Genomic DNA, 15,476 nt, shown 5'->3' on the forward strand with positions numbered 1-15,476 from the left:
GGTTTGTTTTGTTATCTATCATACTTATCTGAATATATTTCATTAAAGGATAAATGCACCAGCAAAAGCAGTAAACCATGGGATCCTTGCCACAGTTTTCTTGTCTGACCGTATCTCTGGGACATGTGGAGATGGATATGCTTAACTGGAACGTTGAAATCAAAGACTCATGCGATCGAGTCCATCTTTCTCTACTTAGTATATCACAAGCTGGAATACTTCACATATATGCAGTTAAATACATTATTGCACTATGAACAAATAAAGGGTGGGATAAAAACTGATGTATTTACACATAGAGCAGTCTACTATGGACAACAGTTAAGGAACAAGAAAAGTTCCACAAAAATGTGCGGAGGCACCGCCTCTAGCACGAGATCTCCCCATCTTCCCAGTCTCCATTCAATATTTCATCTTCATCATCATTTAAGTAATCCTCTTTGATGCATAAGCCAAGCCTTTCCAGAGGGTTGTCCCCCAATATGATAGTGAATCCATCTCCATTACCAGTTAGATTCTCAGCATCTGAGCAGCATTTACATAGTTTTTCTAGATCTCTTAGTATCTTCAAATTGTCTTCAAAATCAACGGTCCTTTCCATCTGCTCAGGCAGAAAAAAGATTTTCAGTACTTGAGGACTACAATTAGGATAAAGAAAATGTCATTCAGTTATTCTAATCGGTTCCGGGATATATTTTCTTCATTTGTTATTTCTACTCTCGCTTCATCCTTACTTTTTTTTCTGGAAAAAGGGGGTTATTGGTGGTTGGGGAGGGATGTGTAAAGAGTGGGTTGGGCGCGGAGGGGAGGAGGGATAGCTTCAAAAGTAACAGCAGACCTGCTGTAGAGCAATCCGGGCAGCTTCCCGTTGTCTCTCCCGCTGCATCTTTAAATCAGACTCTGCCTTCCTTCGAGAGGCAACTTCCGCAGCTTTAAGTTCTGCCTCAATGCGGGCTTTCTCTGCACACACCCAATGTTCTGTTAGAGAAACAGCACACATAAAATAAAGAAAACCATGTACAGTTAACTTGAGATGTAACCACTTAATACAGATACTTATTGAGTAGACAACCTCAAAAGAGATATAATGAAAAAAGGCCATCAACTACTTCAGCCTCACAACACTAGATTCATTCCAAGGTAGGTGTGTGCATTACAAATAACCAAACCATAAAAATTTTGATTATTTGATTTGATTGTTCCGTTATATTTTTTGGTTTGGTTTCAGATGAATTTAAAACCAAAAAACCGCAGTGGCTTTCTATTTTTCTTTAGCATTTAAATATCTCACGTTCTTAGAATTACAGTGTTATCAAAGGCGAAAAGCGCAAAAAAGCTCTAAGGTCTATTGGGGCTTTAAGCGCAAATAAAGCGTGAGCTTTAATGAAGAAAAGCACAACCGGAGAAAAACTATAAATATGTATGTGTAGTCTAAGACTAATATCTGTAAGCGTGAATACAAAATATGTGGACAAAGAATTTGAAGAAAATTTATGATAAAGTGAAATATAAATTTGTTAGTGTCGCCTCTTCAGGATTACGCTTATTGGCAAGGAAAAGTATGTCTTAGAACGAAGCGCCCGCTAAGTGAGGCGAAGCGCTCAACTTGTTTTGAGCCTCATTTCAGGGCTTAAGCGCGCCTTTGATAACAAAGCTTAGAAAGTTAGGATTTTGCAACTTCACTTAAGCTTCACAAAAACTTCCTGCTTTCTCGGTCTTTCTAGTTTCTCACTTTTACAACCAAAGGGCACTAAACATTTGGATTCGAAGCATGTGACTCGCGCAAAAGATAACTTAATGGATCATCAGATAGTATCTATTTGCTTTATCTGTCACTTTGTATTGAGCATCAAGACTTTTCAGTTGTTTAATATGTCATTTTTGTGAGTGAAATTAACCATCCTAAGTGAGGCGAAGCGCTCAACTTGTTTTGAGCCTCATTTCAGGGCTTAAGCGCGCGCGCGCTTAAAATAACAAAGCTTAGAAAGTTAGGATTTTGCAACTTCACTTAAGCTTCACAAAAACTTCCTGCTTTCTCGGTCTTTCTAGTTTCTCACTCTTACAACCAAAGGGCACTAAACATTTGGATTCGAAGCATGTGACTCGCGCAAAAGATAACTTAATGGATCATCAGATAGTATCTATTTGCTTTATCTGTCACTTTTTATTGAGCATCAAGACTTTTCAGTTGTTTAATATGTCATTTTTGTGAGTGAAATTAACCATCCTGATGCTATTGTTTCCTATTTGTCATAGTGAGAGCTTTAGAACAAACATTTCAGTATATAAGATTACTTTTGTGTTATGTGTTTGTACGATAAATGTTAGTTTAAGTTTCTCTTCCCTCAGAAAGATTTTGTGGAAAAAAATCTACATTTTGTTGTTTATGAAACTATCTCTATCTGCAGAAAACATGCTAAAATCTAGATATGAGCCCACAGGGATTAGCTCACTTGGCAAAGGTTGAGAGATTTGAGGCTTAGGTCACAAGTTCGATCCCTAAGCCAAACAAACTAAGCCTAGTATTTAAACGGAGAAAGATAGAGAGGCCAGCCCATCATCTCCGAGTTTCGGAGGCTGCAGTTGGTCCTAAGTTGGCTCCAGATTTCTCAGGATAAAAAATAAGAAATGCTTAAGATCTAATTTAGTTTGAAATTACTAATGTCCATTTAATATACCGATGCGATATGTTGAAAGTTTGCAATACACATTAATTCGCTAAATCTCATAGCTAATGAAGAGGAGAAGGCAACAAATATAAAACTCTGAAAAAGCAATCCAGGATAAAACAAACCGAGAAGGAAAAAATCCAATCAACCTGAGCTTACTTTGGTTTGAATTGGTTTTTTAAATCAAATCCAAACACTACAAGACCAAACAGGAAAAACTTAATACACGCCTTAGAGGACTTGTTTTGGGCTCAGATAGTTTGAAGCTTCTGTCCATTCAGCTACTATAGCCTATTTTAATCCAGGGCACTCTAGAAGATTAATTAACATCACATTAAGAGCTTTCTAGAATCCATGGCAGGACTAGAAATGGTGACAGTGCATAAAGCATCAGTTGGCTATTAAAAAAGTTAATGAAAATATCCTTCTGCCTTATATAATTTTGTTTTGTTTTATAAGTAAGCAATCCTCTATTTTATCTGCATCAATATTGATAACAAGCCAGATAGAGATTGTGATTCCATGTTAGTGTATTGAAATTACTTAAGAGATTTTTTATATAAGTAAAATTGCTTGAGTTTATTATCCCAATTCCATTTGAGCTACTACCATAAGAAGAAGTCAATCAATCAATCACAACATAAACCATCTTACCTTCGATTATAAAAATAAATAAATAAAACCATCTTACCTTCAAGCTGCTGCTTTTCTAGTTGGGCTCTTTCCTGCTGCATTCTATGCAGATCAGCCTTATCACCCTGATTCAGCAATAAACAGCTGTCTCAAACCAAACAACTTAAATAGTGTATGTTATATGTTCTCTCAAGAGGAAAAGGCAAGGAATTACATCAACTGGAAGCGATTTCTGTTTCGCTTTGATGATGGTGTCAGCAAATCGGCTCTTCAGCATTGCAGCACGTAGTGCTTTAGTCGGGGAAAGATCAATGTTCATTAGAGGATCCCAGCCTATTTCCAGAAAATAGTCATCAGCAGATTAGGCTTCAGTTCATTGGCCTTCTCGGGTACAAAAAGAAAAAATGATAGAAAGAGTGCAAGCAACATACTCACCTTCACCATATGTAGTAGTGGAAGCACAGGTTGATCTACTTGGACTGGAACAAGAATTTTCTTCATAAAGTACTCCTAGACCACCTGCATATTGTCGGCAACAGCATGTCAGTAAGAAGATTAATATTTTTTTATGCATGCTATTGAACAAATATAAGAGTGTTTTGCAATCACCATGAGAGTTCAGATCAGTTCTACATGAAGCTGATGCCAAGGAGTTTGTCACCTCTCTGTCCTGAAAATGCATACAGGGTGTCAGTTGCCAGGAAAGGAATGGCAAACGCCCTAAATCTATTCAAAGATATTTTTAACATCAAGACACCGACCCTTTTAGCAACACCCGAATGATCTTGTTCTAGCTTTCTTTCTGTAGGAAAATCTGAATCGCAAACAGAAGTACAACTCGTTTATTAGCAATTGAAGATTTGAGCTCCAAAGCGGCTGAAGAAAGAAGGGGGCAGAACAAACTTACTCCTGGGACGAGCATGGGTATCAACACCTTGAAGGTGGCAAGCAATAGTGTTTGCTTGTTGCTTGGTATTGGCAGAGCAAATAAAACCTGTGCTACTATCTGTGCCCAAAAAGACACATCTCCAATCAGCCCCTGGAAAAGATCCATAAGAGCAGAAATTTTATACCCGGCCTTTTCATACCTTTTTGGACAGTCTCCTGGGACGACAGATGCCCACCACTTTGTTTTACACTAGCGGGCTCTGCCTGTAAAAAAAGAGCACCAATTAGATAACATTTTAAGAGTTACAAAAAAAGATAACAGTTTAAAGTTTCCTTCGCAATAAACAGTTATTGTACCAGTTGAAGTTCAATCATGTGACTAAGATAAACGTCTTACCTTTTCTGTAGCTAAATTGGAATAAGCTCTAACCACCCTCTTCAATTCCAATAGTGTGTCATCATCATACTTATCTAGGTCCAGGCTAAGCTTCTCTTCTTTAAGACCCACCAACCCAAACTTTTGGAGAGCATTCTGCATTCTCTTAATTACATTTCCCCTAAGTAAATCAACAAGTTCTTTCTTCAGCTTTTGCTTCTCCTCCAAAGGCATTAGCCTGTTGCTCAGACCATTAGCATGAGGTGCAGATTTCTTAAAGGAAGTCTCCCTTGTATTCTTAAAGCCATTTCTTTTATCACTTGAAACACAATCCTGGCTGAATTTTTTGCTCTCAGATTTCCACTTTCCTTCCAGCAACTTCCACCTCTGATTAAAAATATTATCTAATCTCTTAGCCATGAGATGAAAATCATTATTAGGAGGATTATACTTCATTGCATTTGCAAACGTCAACCTCACATCAGCGGCAAATGCATCAACATCGAAGTACACATTGCCATCCAATTTAGCTTTGACTGTCCCCAAATCCATTGGTCTTGTAATTATAGTGAAGTAGTCAGGAATATTATATTGGACTGGATCCACTGGTACAAGGAAGGGCCACCCACTAGGATGAGCCATTAAGCCTTTCAGAATGTTACAGCATTGTTGCTTTACATTCCGATCCATTTTCCGCCTTTTCTCTCTTTCATTGTCCAGCACTAACTCAGGTGCACGTTTATTAGAGTCAGATGGCATAGGTAGTCTCACCTTTATATTCATCTCAGAGCCTCCCACAGATTCAGCCCGCACCCCCTTGGAAGAAATTTTTATTTTCAGCTTCTTCGTTACCATGCTATCACAAACGTTCATGGTGGGCAACTCCAGGAGCTGAAGAGAACTGTTCACTTTCGGAGATTGAGCAGTAACCATTGAACATACAGACCCTGGAATATATAGAGTAACGGAAAGGAATTAAAAGGGAAACCAGACGGCAACTTTGATAGAAATTTTTGAGATACAACTTTGATACGAGTAGAAAGAAAACTTAAAAAATACAACACTCGCCCAGCAAAAAAAGAGATGATTAAAAAACCAAAAATGTCCTTGATATCAAGACTCAGTTTATTTCTTGCAAGTCACCAAAATCCCATGAGAGAGAGAGAGAGAGAGAGAGAGAGAGAGAGAGAGAGAGAGAGAGAACAAAACATAGAAATTGTTATATACTCCTAAAACAGGGACTTTAAAAAGTTAGCATAAGCTCTTAGTTAATGTACTACACTTATTTCATTATTAAGATCTTCAACATGATTTGATTAACCCCCACCCACCCCTAGTTACCAAATTCTTTTTTTTAAGCATGAAATTTAGATGGCAACTAAAGTGTATGATCTCATCATCAAACTAAGAACTGATCAATATTGATGGAAAATTTGATGGATGAATAATTTTTCCCCGAATTATAAAGTATACAGAAAAGTTGCCTAAAAGGGAAAAAACTGAAGGAGAAAAAAATAACTTTTTGAGAAATTAAAAAACAAAATTTCAGAGAGTTGAAGCAAAAGATGAATTTAAAAAAAAGAAAACATCCTTTATGTTCCCCCATGACTTATATACAAAATTCAAACAAAACTATAAATTCCAAAAACATATGAATAGTTTTCCCCAAATTAAACGCATGCATAAGGAAGGAAGTTGAACCAAATAACGAATTCTCAAAAGCATCATGCTTGTTTTTCCCCAAAGAAGCACAAGACAATGATTTCAAAACATAATCCCATAATCTTTCTGCCCCTAAAAATCACACAGAAAGAACCAACAGAGTTGAATCAAACCAAATCAGTTCACACAAAAAGACCTATGATTTTATTTATCCTACATCACACATAGAATCGACAAAATTGAACCTAAACGACAAATTCCCCCAAAACACAAAGACCACGATCAAGCAAAGAACTATGATATTCAACAAAAGAGAAAAAAGAAAAAAAGACCCACAATTTATTTAACCTAAATTCGCACAAAGAAACAAACTTCATACTGAATTACCTGAAATTCAAATCAAAACCCCATTCAAGCCGAAATCAGTTTTCTTCCGAAAGTTAAAAGTTCTTAACAACAGAACTAAGAGAAGAGAAGACGGGCTCTGAGAGCCCTCTCCCCGATGCAGCAGGTGAAAGTTTTGGGGGAGTAGAAGAAACAAACTGCTATGAGTAGAAGCGTGCTGTTTATAGAGAGAGAGTGATGAGCGAGCGAGCGAGTCTCTGAAGTTTTAGGGTTTTTATCAATTCTTCTTGCCCTTGTTTCCTTGTCTCCCTAGTATGAGCCGCCTTTGATATTAAAGGGAAAAAGACCCTTTAACCCTTTGAAGGAATTTGGAATATTCCTGCTTTTATTTATTTTATTTTATTTTGCTTGAGCCCCAAGTTTAGGTTTAATAGTGTTTACTTACTAAGTAATTAGTGAATGACATCAGTAAATTTAGAAATAAAATTAATGCTAGTTCTAGCATATAAAAATTAATTCTTATAAAATTATAAATATTTTTGTTAGAATTAAATCTAAGATGAACTGTATTTTCTATTGTCCGCTTTTCGTTATAGATAATATTGAGGTTTTACTTTGTAATTATTTATGTGTTACTAGTTCTATCGTACGTGTGTTGCACGTGTATTCTGTGTGTATTAATAAAAACGTGTATAAAATATAAAATAAGAATAAATTATGTGTAGAAGCAATTATGTCGAGATAGACGCAACAATCATTTAAATAGAAAATAAATATTATTGCATTGATGCTATAGTTTAATTTAAAGTAATTCATTATCGCCTGTAAAGACGGAGATTTTAGGTAAGTTAGTTATATAATATTTGTAATTATAGATATTTTGTTGTATTAATGGTAGGTTATGTTGTTATTTATGTGTTTTCCTCTTTAAAATATTTAGGTAAGAATATTTGAATTTGAAATGTGTATCTATCTATTTATCTATATCTATATCTATATCTATATTAATATATAAGTATGAATACAATGTCGGTTTACGAAAATAACCTTGTAATATTAAGTATAATAACTTATAATAAAATGACATAACTGAAATTTTAGATATTAGCCTTATAATCCTATTAGTTTTAGGACATAATACTACACGTTATAATCCTACATGATTACCTTTAGGAATCATATTAGTATAATTACTTTCAGGCGATTTAATTCATATAAAATTGAACAAGTAAATATCTTTAGTTATGTAATCCTATTACTTTTAGGATATACTTCTTAAAAATTTCTATTACTAATTTAATTCGAAAACGTATTATAACGCCCTATTACTAATTCAATTTAAGAATGCATTATATTGTCCAAATCTATTTATAAAAATGAGAGCATATTTTATTATAAAAGCATAAATACAATATTAATATACCAAAATAACCCTAAAATATTAAGCGGAAGAACTCATAGGGAAATAACATAACTGCAATAACCTGTTTTTTTTACTACAATATCTTATTTGCATATTTTTAATATTTAAGATTTTAAAATTAATAAATTTTAATATATTAAATTCTTATTAAAAATATGTAGGAAAGTTTAATAAAATCAATTTCATAAGAATCTGCTGTATTGGCAATACATTACCACTCCATAATGTCCATATATATATATATATATATATATATATATATATATATATATATATATATATATATATATATATATTAAATGGATTGCTGTCACGACCCCAAATTCCCTCAGTAGGATGTCGTGATGGCACCTAGTCTCTAAGACTAGGTAAGCCTATCAATGCGGAATAATAATAAATATCTGAAATAAATAAACTACAATTCAAACAATTTTAACTCCCAAAATCCGGTAGAAATAAGTCACAAGCTTCTAAGAATTTATTCTCTATGTCTCTATACATCAGAGTCTAAAGCAAGTAAGGAAGACAACATAGTAAGATAGAAGGGGACTCCGGAGTCTGCGGACGCTGGGAGATATACCTCGAAGTCTCCTCGTACAGCTAGTTTACTGATGCATGGTCTGATAAGATGTACCTGGATCTGCACAAAAAGATGTGCAGAAGCGTAGTATGAGTACACCACAGTGGTACCCAGTAAGTGCCAAGCCTAATCTCGGTAGAGTAGTGACGAGGTCAGGTCAGGCCCTACTGGAGAATAAATAATGGCATGGTAAAATGTTTAAACAATATTATAAGATAAAATGACAATGGAAATGAATCAAGTAGTATGTCACATTTAATTACATCAAATAATGGCAAATAAATACCTCGTGGAAACAAAACAGAATTCTTTTCAACTTTAAGAAAATCACAACAATAATCAAAGGCAACTGCGGCCATAAATCAATATCAACAAGGGCACTCCCGAGGTACCGCCTTGTAGTCCCAAATCATAAACAAATTCACAATATCTCATTTTCTTATCTCACCGCGGGAGCCTTCACAATTTATTTTAAAGAAAATATTTTTTTCGAAATAGCGTCCCGCGTTTTAGCCATCCTTATCTCACCGCATGACTTCTAGTAGCTCCCTCTACTAGCCACGCGTATCAAGCCACCCTTATCTCATCGCATGCGTTTCAATACCCAGACCTTATACCACCGCATGTGTATCAATATCACAATATATCACAATTTGCACCTCATGTGCTCAAATAATTTAACTTGCCAAAATAATTCATCTAAAATATTGTTCCACAATAAAGAGCTCACGACTCATGTCAAAATAACTCAACAATAATATTTTTTCACAATAAAGAGCTCACGGCTCATGTCAAAATAATTCAACAATAATATTTTTTCACAATAAAGAGCTCACTGCTCCATCACAATGAGTACGAAAATCTTACAAAAAAGAGCTTACGGCTCATGTCAAAATAATTCTACAATAATATTTTTCCACAATAAAGAGCTCACTGCTCTATCACAATGAGTACGAAAATCTTACAAAAAAGAGCTCACGGCTCATGTCAAAATAATTCAACAATAATATTTTTTCACAATAAAGAGCTCACGGCTCATGTCAAAATAACTCAACAATAATATTTTTCCACAATAAAGAGCCCACGGCTCATGTCAAAATAATTCAACAATAATATTTTTTCACAATAAAGAGCTCACTGCTCTATCACAATGAGTACGAAAATCTTACAAAAATATTCAGGAGTAAATAATTCAGGAAAATAATATTTCAAAATCTTTAATACGTTGCTTCAATATCAAGTTTAAAAATATAAAATACTTCATATTAATAATATTTAATTTAAATAAAATCAACCTTCAAATAATGCACAGAATAAAAGAAACCAAGTTCCAACTAAACAGATAAAACAATTAGCAGGAAAAGGTCAAGCAAATTTAAAAATATAAACATTAAATCAATAATGAAGAATACAATAAAATAAAATAATTTAATTAATGCACAACAATGATCTACACAATTTAAAACATAATCTTTCACATTTAGCCCGTGTACACACTCGTCACCTCGTGTACATGACTTTTCACACATTATAATTATCAATCCTAGGGGAATTTCCCCCACACAAAGTTAGACAAGTCACTTACCTCGACTTGCTCCAATTTAACCAAGTATTATGTTTTTTTCTCATTTTTTGCAACTCCGATCGACTCATATCTAGTCATAATTAATTCGATACAGTCAACAAAAATAATAGTAATCAATTTCATAAGAAAATATTAAATTTTTTCAATAAAATCCGAAATTAGCTCAAAATTTGCTCGTGGGGCCCACATCTCGGAATCCGGCGAAACTTAAAAAATCCGATAACCCATTCAATTACGAGTCCACTCATATCAATTTTACCAAAATTCGATAACAACTCGACCTCCAAATCTTAAATTTTTATTTTTGGAAGATTTTGCAAAAATCTTGATTTTTCTTCCATAAATTCACGGATTCATGATGTAAATGAGTATGGAATCATGAAATATAATCAATATAAGATAAGGAACACTTGCCCCAATATTTTTCCGTGAAAATCGCCCAAGAACCGTGCTCCAAAAATCCAAAACGAAATGAATAAAATGACTATTTTTGGTCCTTAAGTTTCCGCCAATCCGTCACTAAAAGTCCATTTTCGTCACTAAAAGTCCACCAGAAACTGCTCTACCAGCTTTCCTTCAATCGATCATAACTTTATGTAAAAAATGTCCAAATGCTGAATGGTTTAACTTTCTGAAAACTAGAATCAAACGACTACAACTTTCATGTTTGAAAATTTTCCGATTCCTTATGAATTTCGAAATATAAGCTTCCAAAGTCGGCTCCACACATCAGAAATTTCTGGCGAAACTGCTCTACCAGCCTTCATTCAATCCATCATAACATTTTGTACAAATGTCCAAATAATGAATGGTTTAACTTTCTGGAAACTAGAATCAAAGAGCTAAAACTTTCATATTTTGAAATGTTTCCGATTCCTTATAGCTTGCGAGATATAAGCTTCCAAATTTGGCTCCACGCACCAAATATTTCTGGCGAAATTTCTGCACTGCAGCCTTCTTTGTCCGAAATCTATTCCGTTTACTTTTCGAAATTCACCCGAGACCCTCGGGACCTTAACCAATTATACCAACATGTCCCAAAGTACAATACGAACTTATTCGAGGCTTCAAACCACATCAAACAACATCAAAACGACGAATCGCACTTCAAATCAAAATTTATAAACTTTGAACTTTCAAATTCTATATCTTGTGCCGAAACACATCAAATCAATTCGGAATGATTTCAAATTTTTCACACAAGTCATAAATGACATAACAGACCTATTCCAATTTCCAGAATCGGATTTCGACCTCGATATCAAAAAGTCAACCCCCCGGCCAAACTTCCCAAAAATTCAACTTTTGGCATTTCAAGCCTAATTCTACTACGGACTTCCAAATGAAATTTCGATCACGCTCCTAAATCCAAAATCACCATACGGAGTTGTTGGAATCATCAAAATTCTATTCCAGGGTCGTTTGCACATAATTTGACATCCGGTCACTATTTGAACTTAAACTTTTAATTTTTTATCAAAATTCCATATCTCGGGCTAGGGACCTCGGAATATGATTCTGGGCATACGCCTAAGTCCCAAATCACGATGCAGACCTACCGGAACAGTCAAAACACTGATCCGAGTTCGTTTGCTTAAAATGTTGACCAAAGTCAACTCAGTTGAGTTTTAAAGCTCTAATTCACATTTTAATCCATTTTTCACCTGAAAACTTTTCAAAAAATTTTGTGGACTGTGCACGCAAGTCGAGGAATGACAAATAGTACTTTTCGAGGTCTTAGAATACAAAATTAATTATTAAATTTAAAGATGACATTTTGGGTCATCACAATTGCATAAAGAGTTGAAAATGAGAAAAAAATACCCCCACGATAATATATTTTTATATTATATTTGAACTATTTTCCCACTCAAATAATATTTTTAATCAATTTTTTGTGTAATATTGAAAAATACCCAATTATTAAACAACAACTAAAAATATATTTAAAATATAAATATGTGAGAAAGAGAAAAAAAATGATTGGTAAAAGTCAATACCACTAATGATTCTACAAACATAAAGATCTAAAGGTGAAATGTTATATCAATCTTTTACTCTTTGAAAATAAAATTTATAGTGGATAAAATTATAATTAAGATTAAATATTCAAAATAAGAGATGAACTAATATTAAGATCTGAATTAACATAGAATAAATTATTTTTTGTCCTAAAACCAAATAATTAAAAATTTTAATTAATTATTTAGCAAGATAATACAATTCAATTATTTTTTAAATTTATTATATGAGTAAAATTCTTATTCAAGTTAAAAAAAATCTTAGGATACATAAATTTATTCCATAAAAAAAATGCTTATAACACAAAGTAAAAAGGTTAGTATATTATTAAGAATCAAAATTCTATACAAGTGAGTGAAGAAGCACAATCAAAGCTAAATCTTAATAAAAAAATAAGCTTTCAAGACTATATTATAAAGAGTCGACTCTGTTATAATGGGATTATTCTTTGTAGATGCCTCCGGAGGAATCAGAATAAAATTTTTATGTCATGCATTACTTGCAAATATCATATTAAGGGGCATGACAGTGTTATCAATAATAGCAAGTGGTGTACCAACAACTATTTTATTATGAGGCCACCCACTTTATATTTGATATACATCTTCAAACAACTTAAATAACCATCACAAATATATCAAAGCAGAGCAATGTTGCTAAATTTATAAGGAAAGCAAAATTGATAATATGGGATGAAGAACTTATGGCAAAGTGTCAAACGATCGAAATAATTGTCCGAATTTCTTATCAATGAACTGTTTGGTAGAAAATTAATGGTTTGGGATGTGATTTATGTCAAGTACTACCAGTAGTTCCAAAATCGACAAAAGTAGAGACTGTAAATGTCACGACCCAATTTCACCTATAGGTCGTGATGGCGCCCAACACTACCGCTAGGCAAGCCAAGTTAATAAATTAAGCATATATTGACAAAATTTAAAACCAAGAAAATAATAAAACCCAAATTCTATCAATGTGTGTGCCAAGACCTGGTATCACAAGTGTATGAGCATCTAGTAGATTATACAAAATCTCAAATACTGTCTGAAATAAAATAGACATAATGAAAAACACAAGGAGAGACATTAGTAGTTGTAGAACGGCTCAGAAATGCAGCTCATCACTATGCCCCTGGATAGCGTGGTGTAAGATAATAGATCCTCCACTAGTACTTGCCTCAGGTCCTGCACAAAAAGTGCAGCAAGTGTAGTATGAGTACGTAAAAAACGTGTACCCAGTAAGTATCAAGCCTAATCTCGAAGTGGTAAAGACGAGATGGCCGACTTTGACACTCACTATGGGTCAATAATAATAATGGAAATACAACTAGGATATTTAAACGAGCATGATTTACAAAATTTAAAATAATTTATTTAATCAGCGGAAATAATCAAATTCCTTCAAATGCAACAATCTTCAGTATATTAATTAAATTCCTCCAATTCAAATAATTTTTAATTTATCAATTAAATATCATTTACAGGAATAACAATTAATTCTTTACCAAGCAAAAATAATAATTCATTAAATTCCAAGGATTTTTCAATTTATCAATTAGCTTCGCAAGATGAAATAACTATTAAAGTATCGTATAATTATTATTATTAAGCACGATTTCTGCCGAGGATGTACGACTCGATCCAGAGTGTCGTGTACATTGCCGAGGGACGTGCGACGCTGTAACGACCCAACCGGTCGTTTTAACTTTTAGAACTTCATTCCCTTAAATAAAACTTTTCGTATGTACTTTAATGATTTATGACTTGTGGGGATAGTTGGTTCGGGATTTGGAAGTGTTTGGGTTAAAATCGGAACACTTGGTTCCTTAAGTTGACTTTAAAAGGCTAAGTTTGACTTTTATCAACATTTTGAGCAAACAAACTCGGATCAGTGTTTTGGCAGTTTCGGTAGAACCATATCGTGATTTGGGACTTGGGCGTATGCCCGGAATTAAATTCCGAGGTCCCTAGCCCGAGATATGAAATTTTGATAAAAAATTAAAGTTTAAGTTCAAATAGTGACCGGATGTCAAATTATGTGCAAACGGCCCCGAAATAGAATTTTGATGATTCCAACAGCTCTGTATATTGATTTTGGACTTAGGAGCGTGATCGGAATTTTATTTGAAAGTCTGTAGTGAAATTAGGCTTGAAATGGCTAAAATAAAAATTTAAAGTTTGGAAGTTTGACCGGGGAGTTGACTTTTTGATATCGGGGTCGGAATCCAGTTCTGAAATTCAAAGCTCCGTTATGTCATTTATGACTTGTGTGCAAAATTTAAGGTCAATCGGATTTGATTTGATAGGTTCCGGCATCGAATGTAGAAGTTGAAAATTCTTAGTTTCATTAAGCTTGGATTGGGGTATGATTCGTGGTTTTAGCGTTGTTTGATGTGATTTAGAGGTTCGACTAAGTTCGTATGATGTTTTAGGACTTGTTGGTATATTTGGTTGAGGTCCCGAGTACCTCAGGTGAGTTTCGGATGGTTAACGGATCAAAAATTGGACTTAAACAGCTGCCGCAATATTTCTCTTCTGGAAATTCTGGGCTGTGATCGAGCCCAAGATCGAGGCCCAAAATCGAGCTCCCAATATCGAGCTCCCCGAGATCGAGCTCCCAAGATCGAGTTCCCGAGATCGAGCTCCCAAGATCGAACTAGACAGATCTGTAAGTTATAAAATTAGAGGCATTCAACCCATTTGCCATTTTTGACAAACTTGAGCTTGAACAAAGGCGACTTTTGATAGATTTTCAAGGAAAGACATTTGGGGTAAGTGATTCCAACTCGGATTTGGTCTATATACACAAATATATAATTGTTTTCACCATTTAATTAGTGTTTTGAGATTGAAATTTGGAAAATTTTAGAAATCTCATAGAAATGAATTTTTGAGATTTCGGTATCGATTCGGAGTCGGATTTGAGTGAAATTGGTATGGTTGGACTCGTAATTGAATGGGTTGTCGGATTTCATAACTTTCGCCGGATTCCGGGATGTGGGCCCCACGGACGAATTTTAATTAATTTCGAAATTTTTATTAAAAATGTAGTATTTTCTTATATAATTAATTCCTATAATTTTTAGTGATTGTATCGAATTATTTATGGTTAGATTTGAGCCAATAAAAGTTGGATAATCGAGGAAAGGGCCTTCTAGTGGATTAAATTGGAGCAAGTTGAGGTAAGTCTCTTGTCTAATCTTGTGAAGGGGAAATTTACCCCATAAATGATTAAATTAGATAATTGTTGCTAATTGCGGGGACTACGTACGCACGAGGTGACGAGAGTCCGTG

General features: G+C 34.2%; 1 protein-coding gene across 2 annotated transcripts; it reads right to left on the bottom strand.

Moving 5' to 3' along the window:
* Positions 1–153: 153 nt before the first annotated feature.
* Positions 154–6,865, bottom strand: LOC104104477 (transcription factor GTE12). 2 transcript variants are annotated; one of them, XM_070195450.1, is made up of 11 exons: positions 6,616–6,865; positions 4,588–5,513; positions 4,376–4,454; positions 4,210–4,296; positions 4,064–4,116; positions 3,912–3,972; positions 3,738–3,821; positions 3,517–3,635; positions 3,361–3,427; positions 839–960; positions 154–601 (listed from the first exon to the last, which is right to left on the bottom strand). In XM_070195450.1, exons 2-11 carry the CDS (start codon positions 5,497–5,499, stop codon positions 368–370), a joined length of 1,818 nt encoding a protein of 605 aa, XP_070051551.1. In that variant the 5' UTR covers positions 5,500–5,513; positions 6,616–6,865; the 3' UTR covers positions 154–367. The 2 variants fall into 2 exon arrangements, with proteins under 2 accessions (XP_070051551.1, XP_009610867.1); XM_009612572.4 differs by having other exon boundaries at positions 4,210–4,308; positions 4,391–4,454; positions 6,616–6,864.
* Positions 6,866–15,476: the final 8,611 nt, after the last annotated feature.

Source organism: Nicotiana tomentosiformis, chromosome 2 (genome assembly GCF_000390325.3).
Source record: "Nicotiana tomentosiformis chromosome 2, ASM39032v3, whole genome shotgun sequence".
NCBI classification, from domain to species: Eukaryota; Viridiplantae; Streptophyta; class Magnoliopsida; order Solanales; family Solanaceae; genus Nicotiana; species Nicotiana tomentosiformis.

Excerpts from the sequence above, each read along its gene's own strand:
- LOC104104477 (XM_070195450.1), bottom strand. The coding sequence starts at position 5,499 with ATGGTTACTGCTCAATCTCCGAAAGTGAACAGTTCTCTTCAGCTCCTG. Across the intron at positions 3,822-3,911 it reads AACTGATCTGAACTCTCATG|GTGGTCTAGGAGTACTTTAT; the intron begins GTGATTGCAAAA and ends GACAATATGCAG. Across the intron at positions 3,428-3,516 it reads AGAAATCGCTTCCAGTTGAT|GGTGATAAGGCTGATCTGCA; the intron begins GTAATTCCTTGC and ends TTGCTGAATCAG.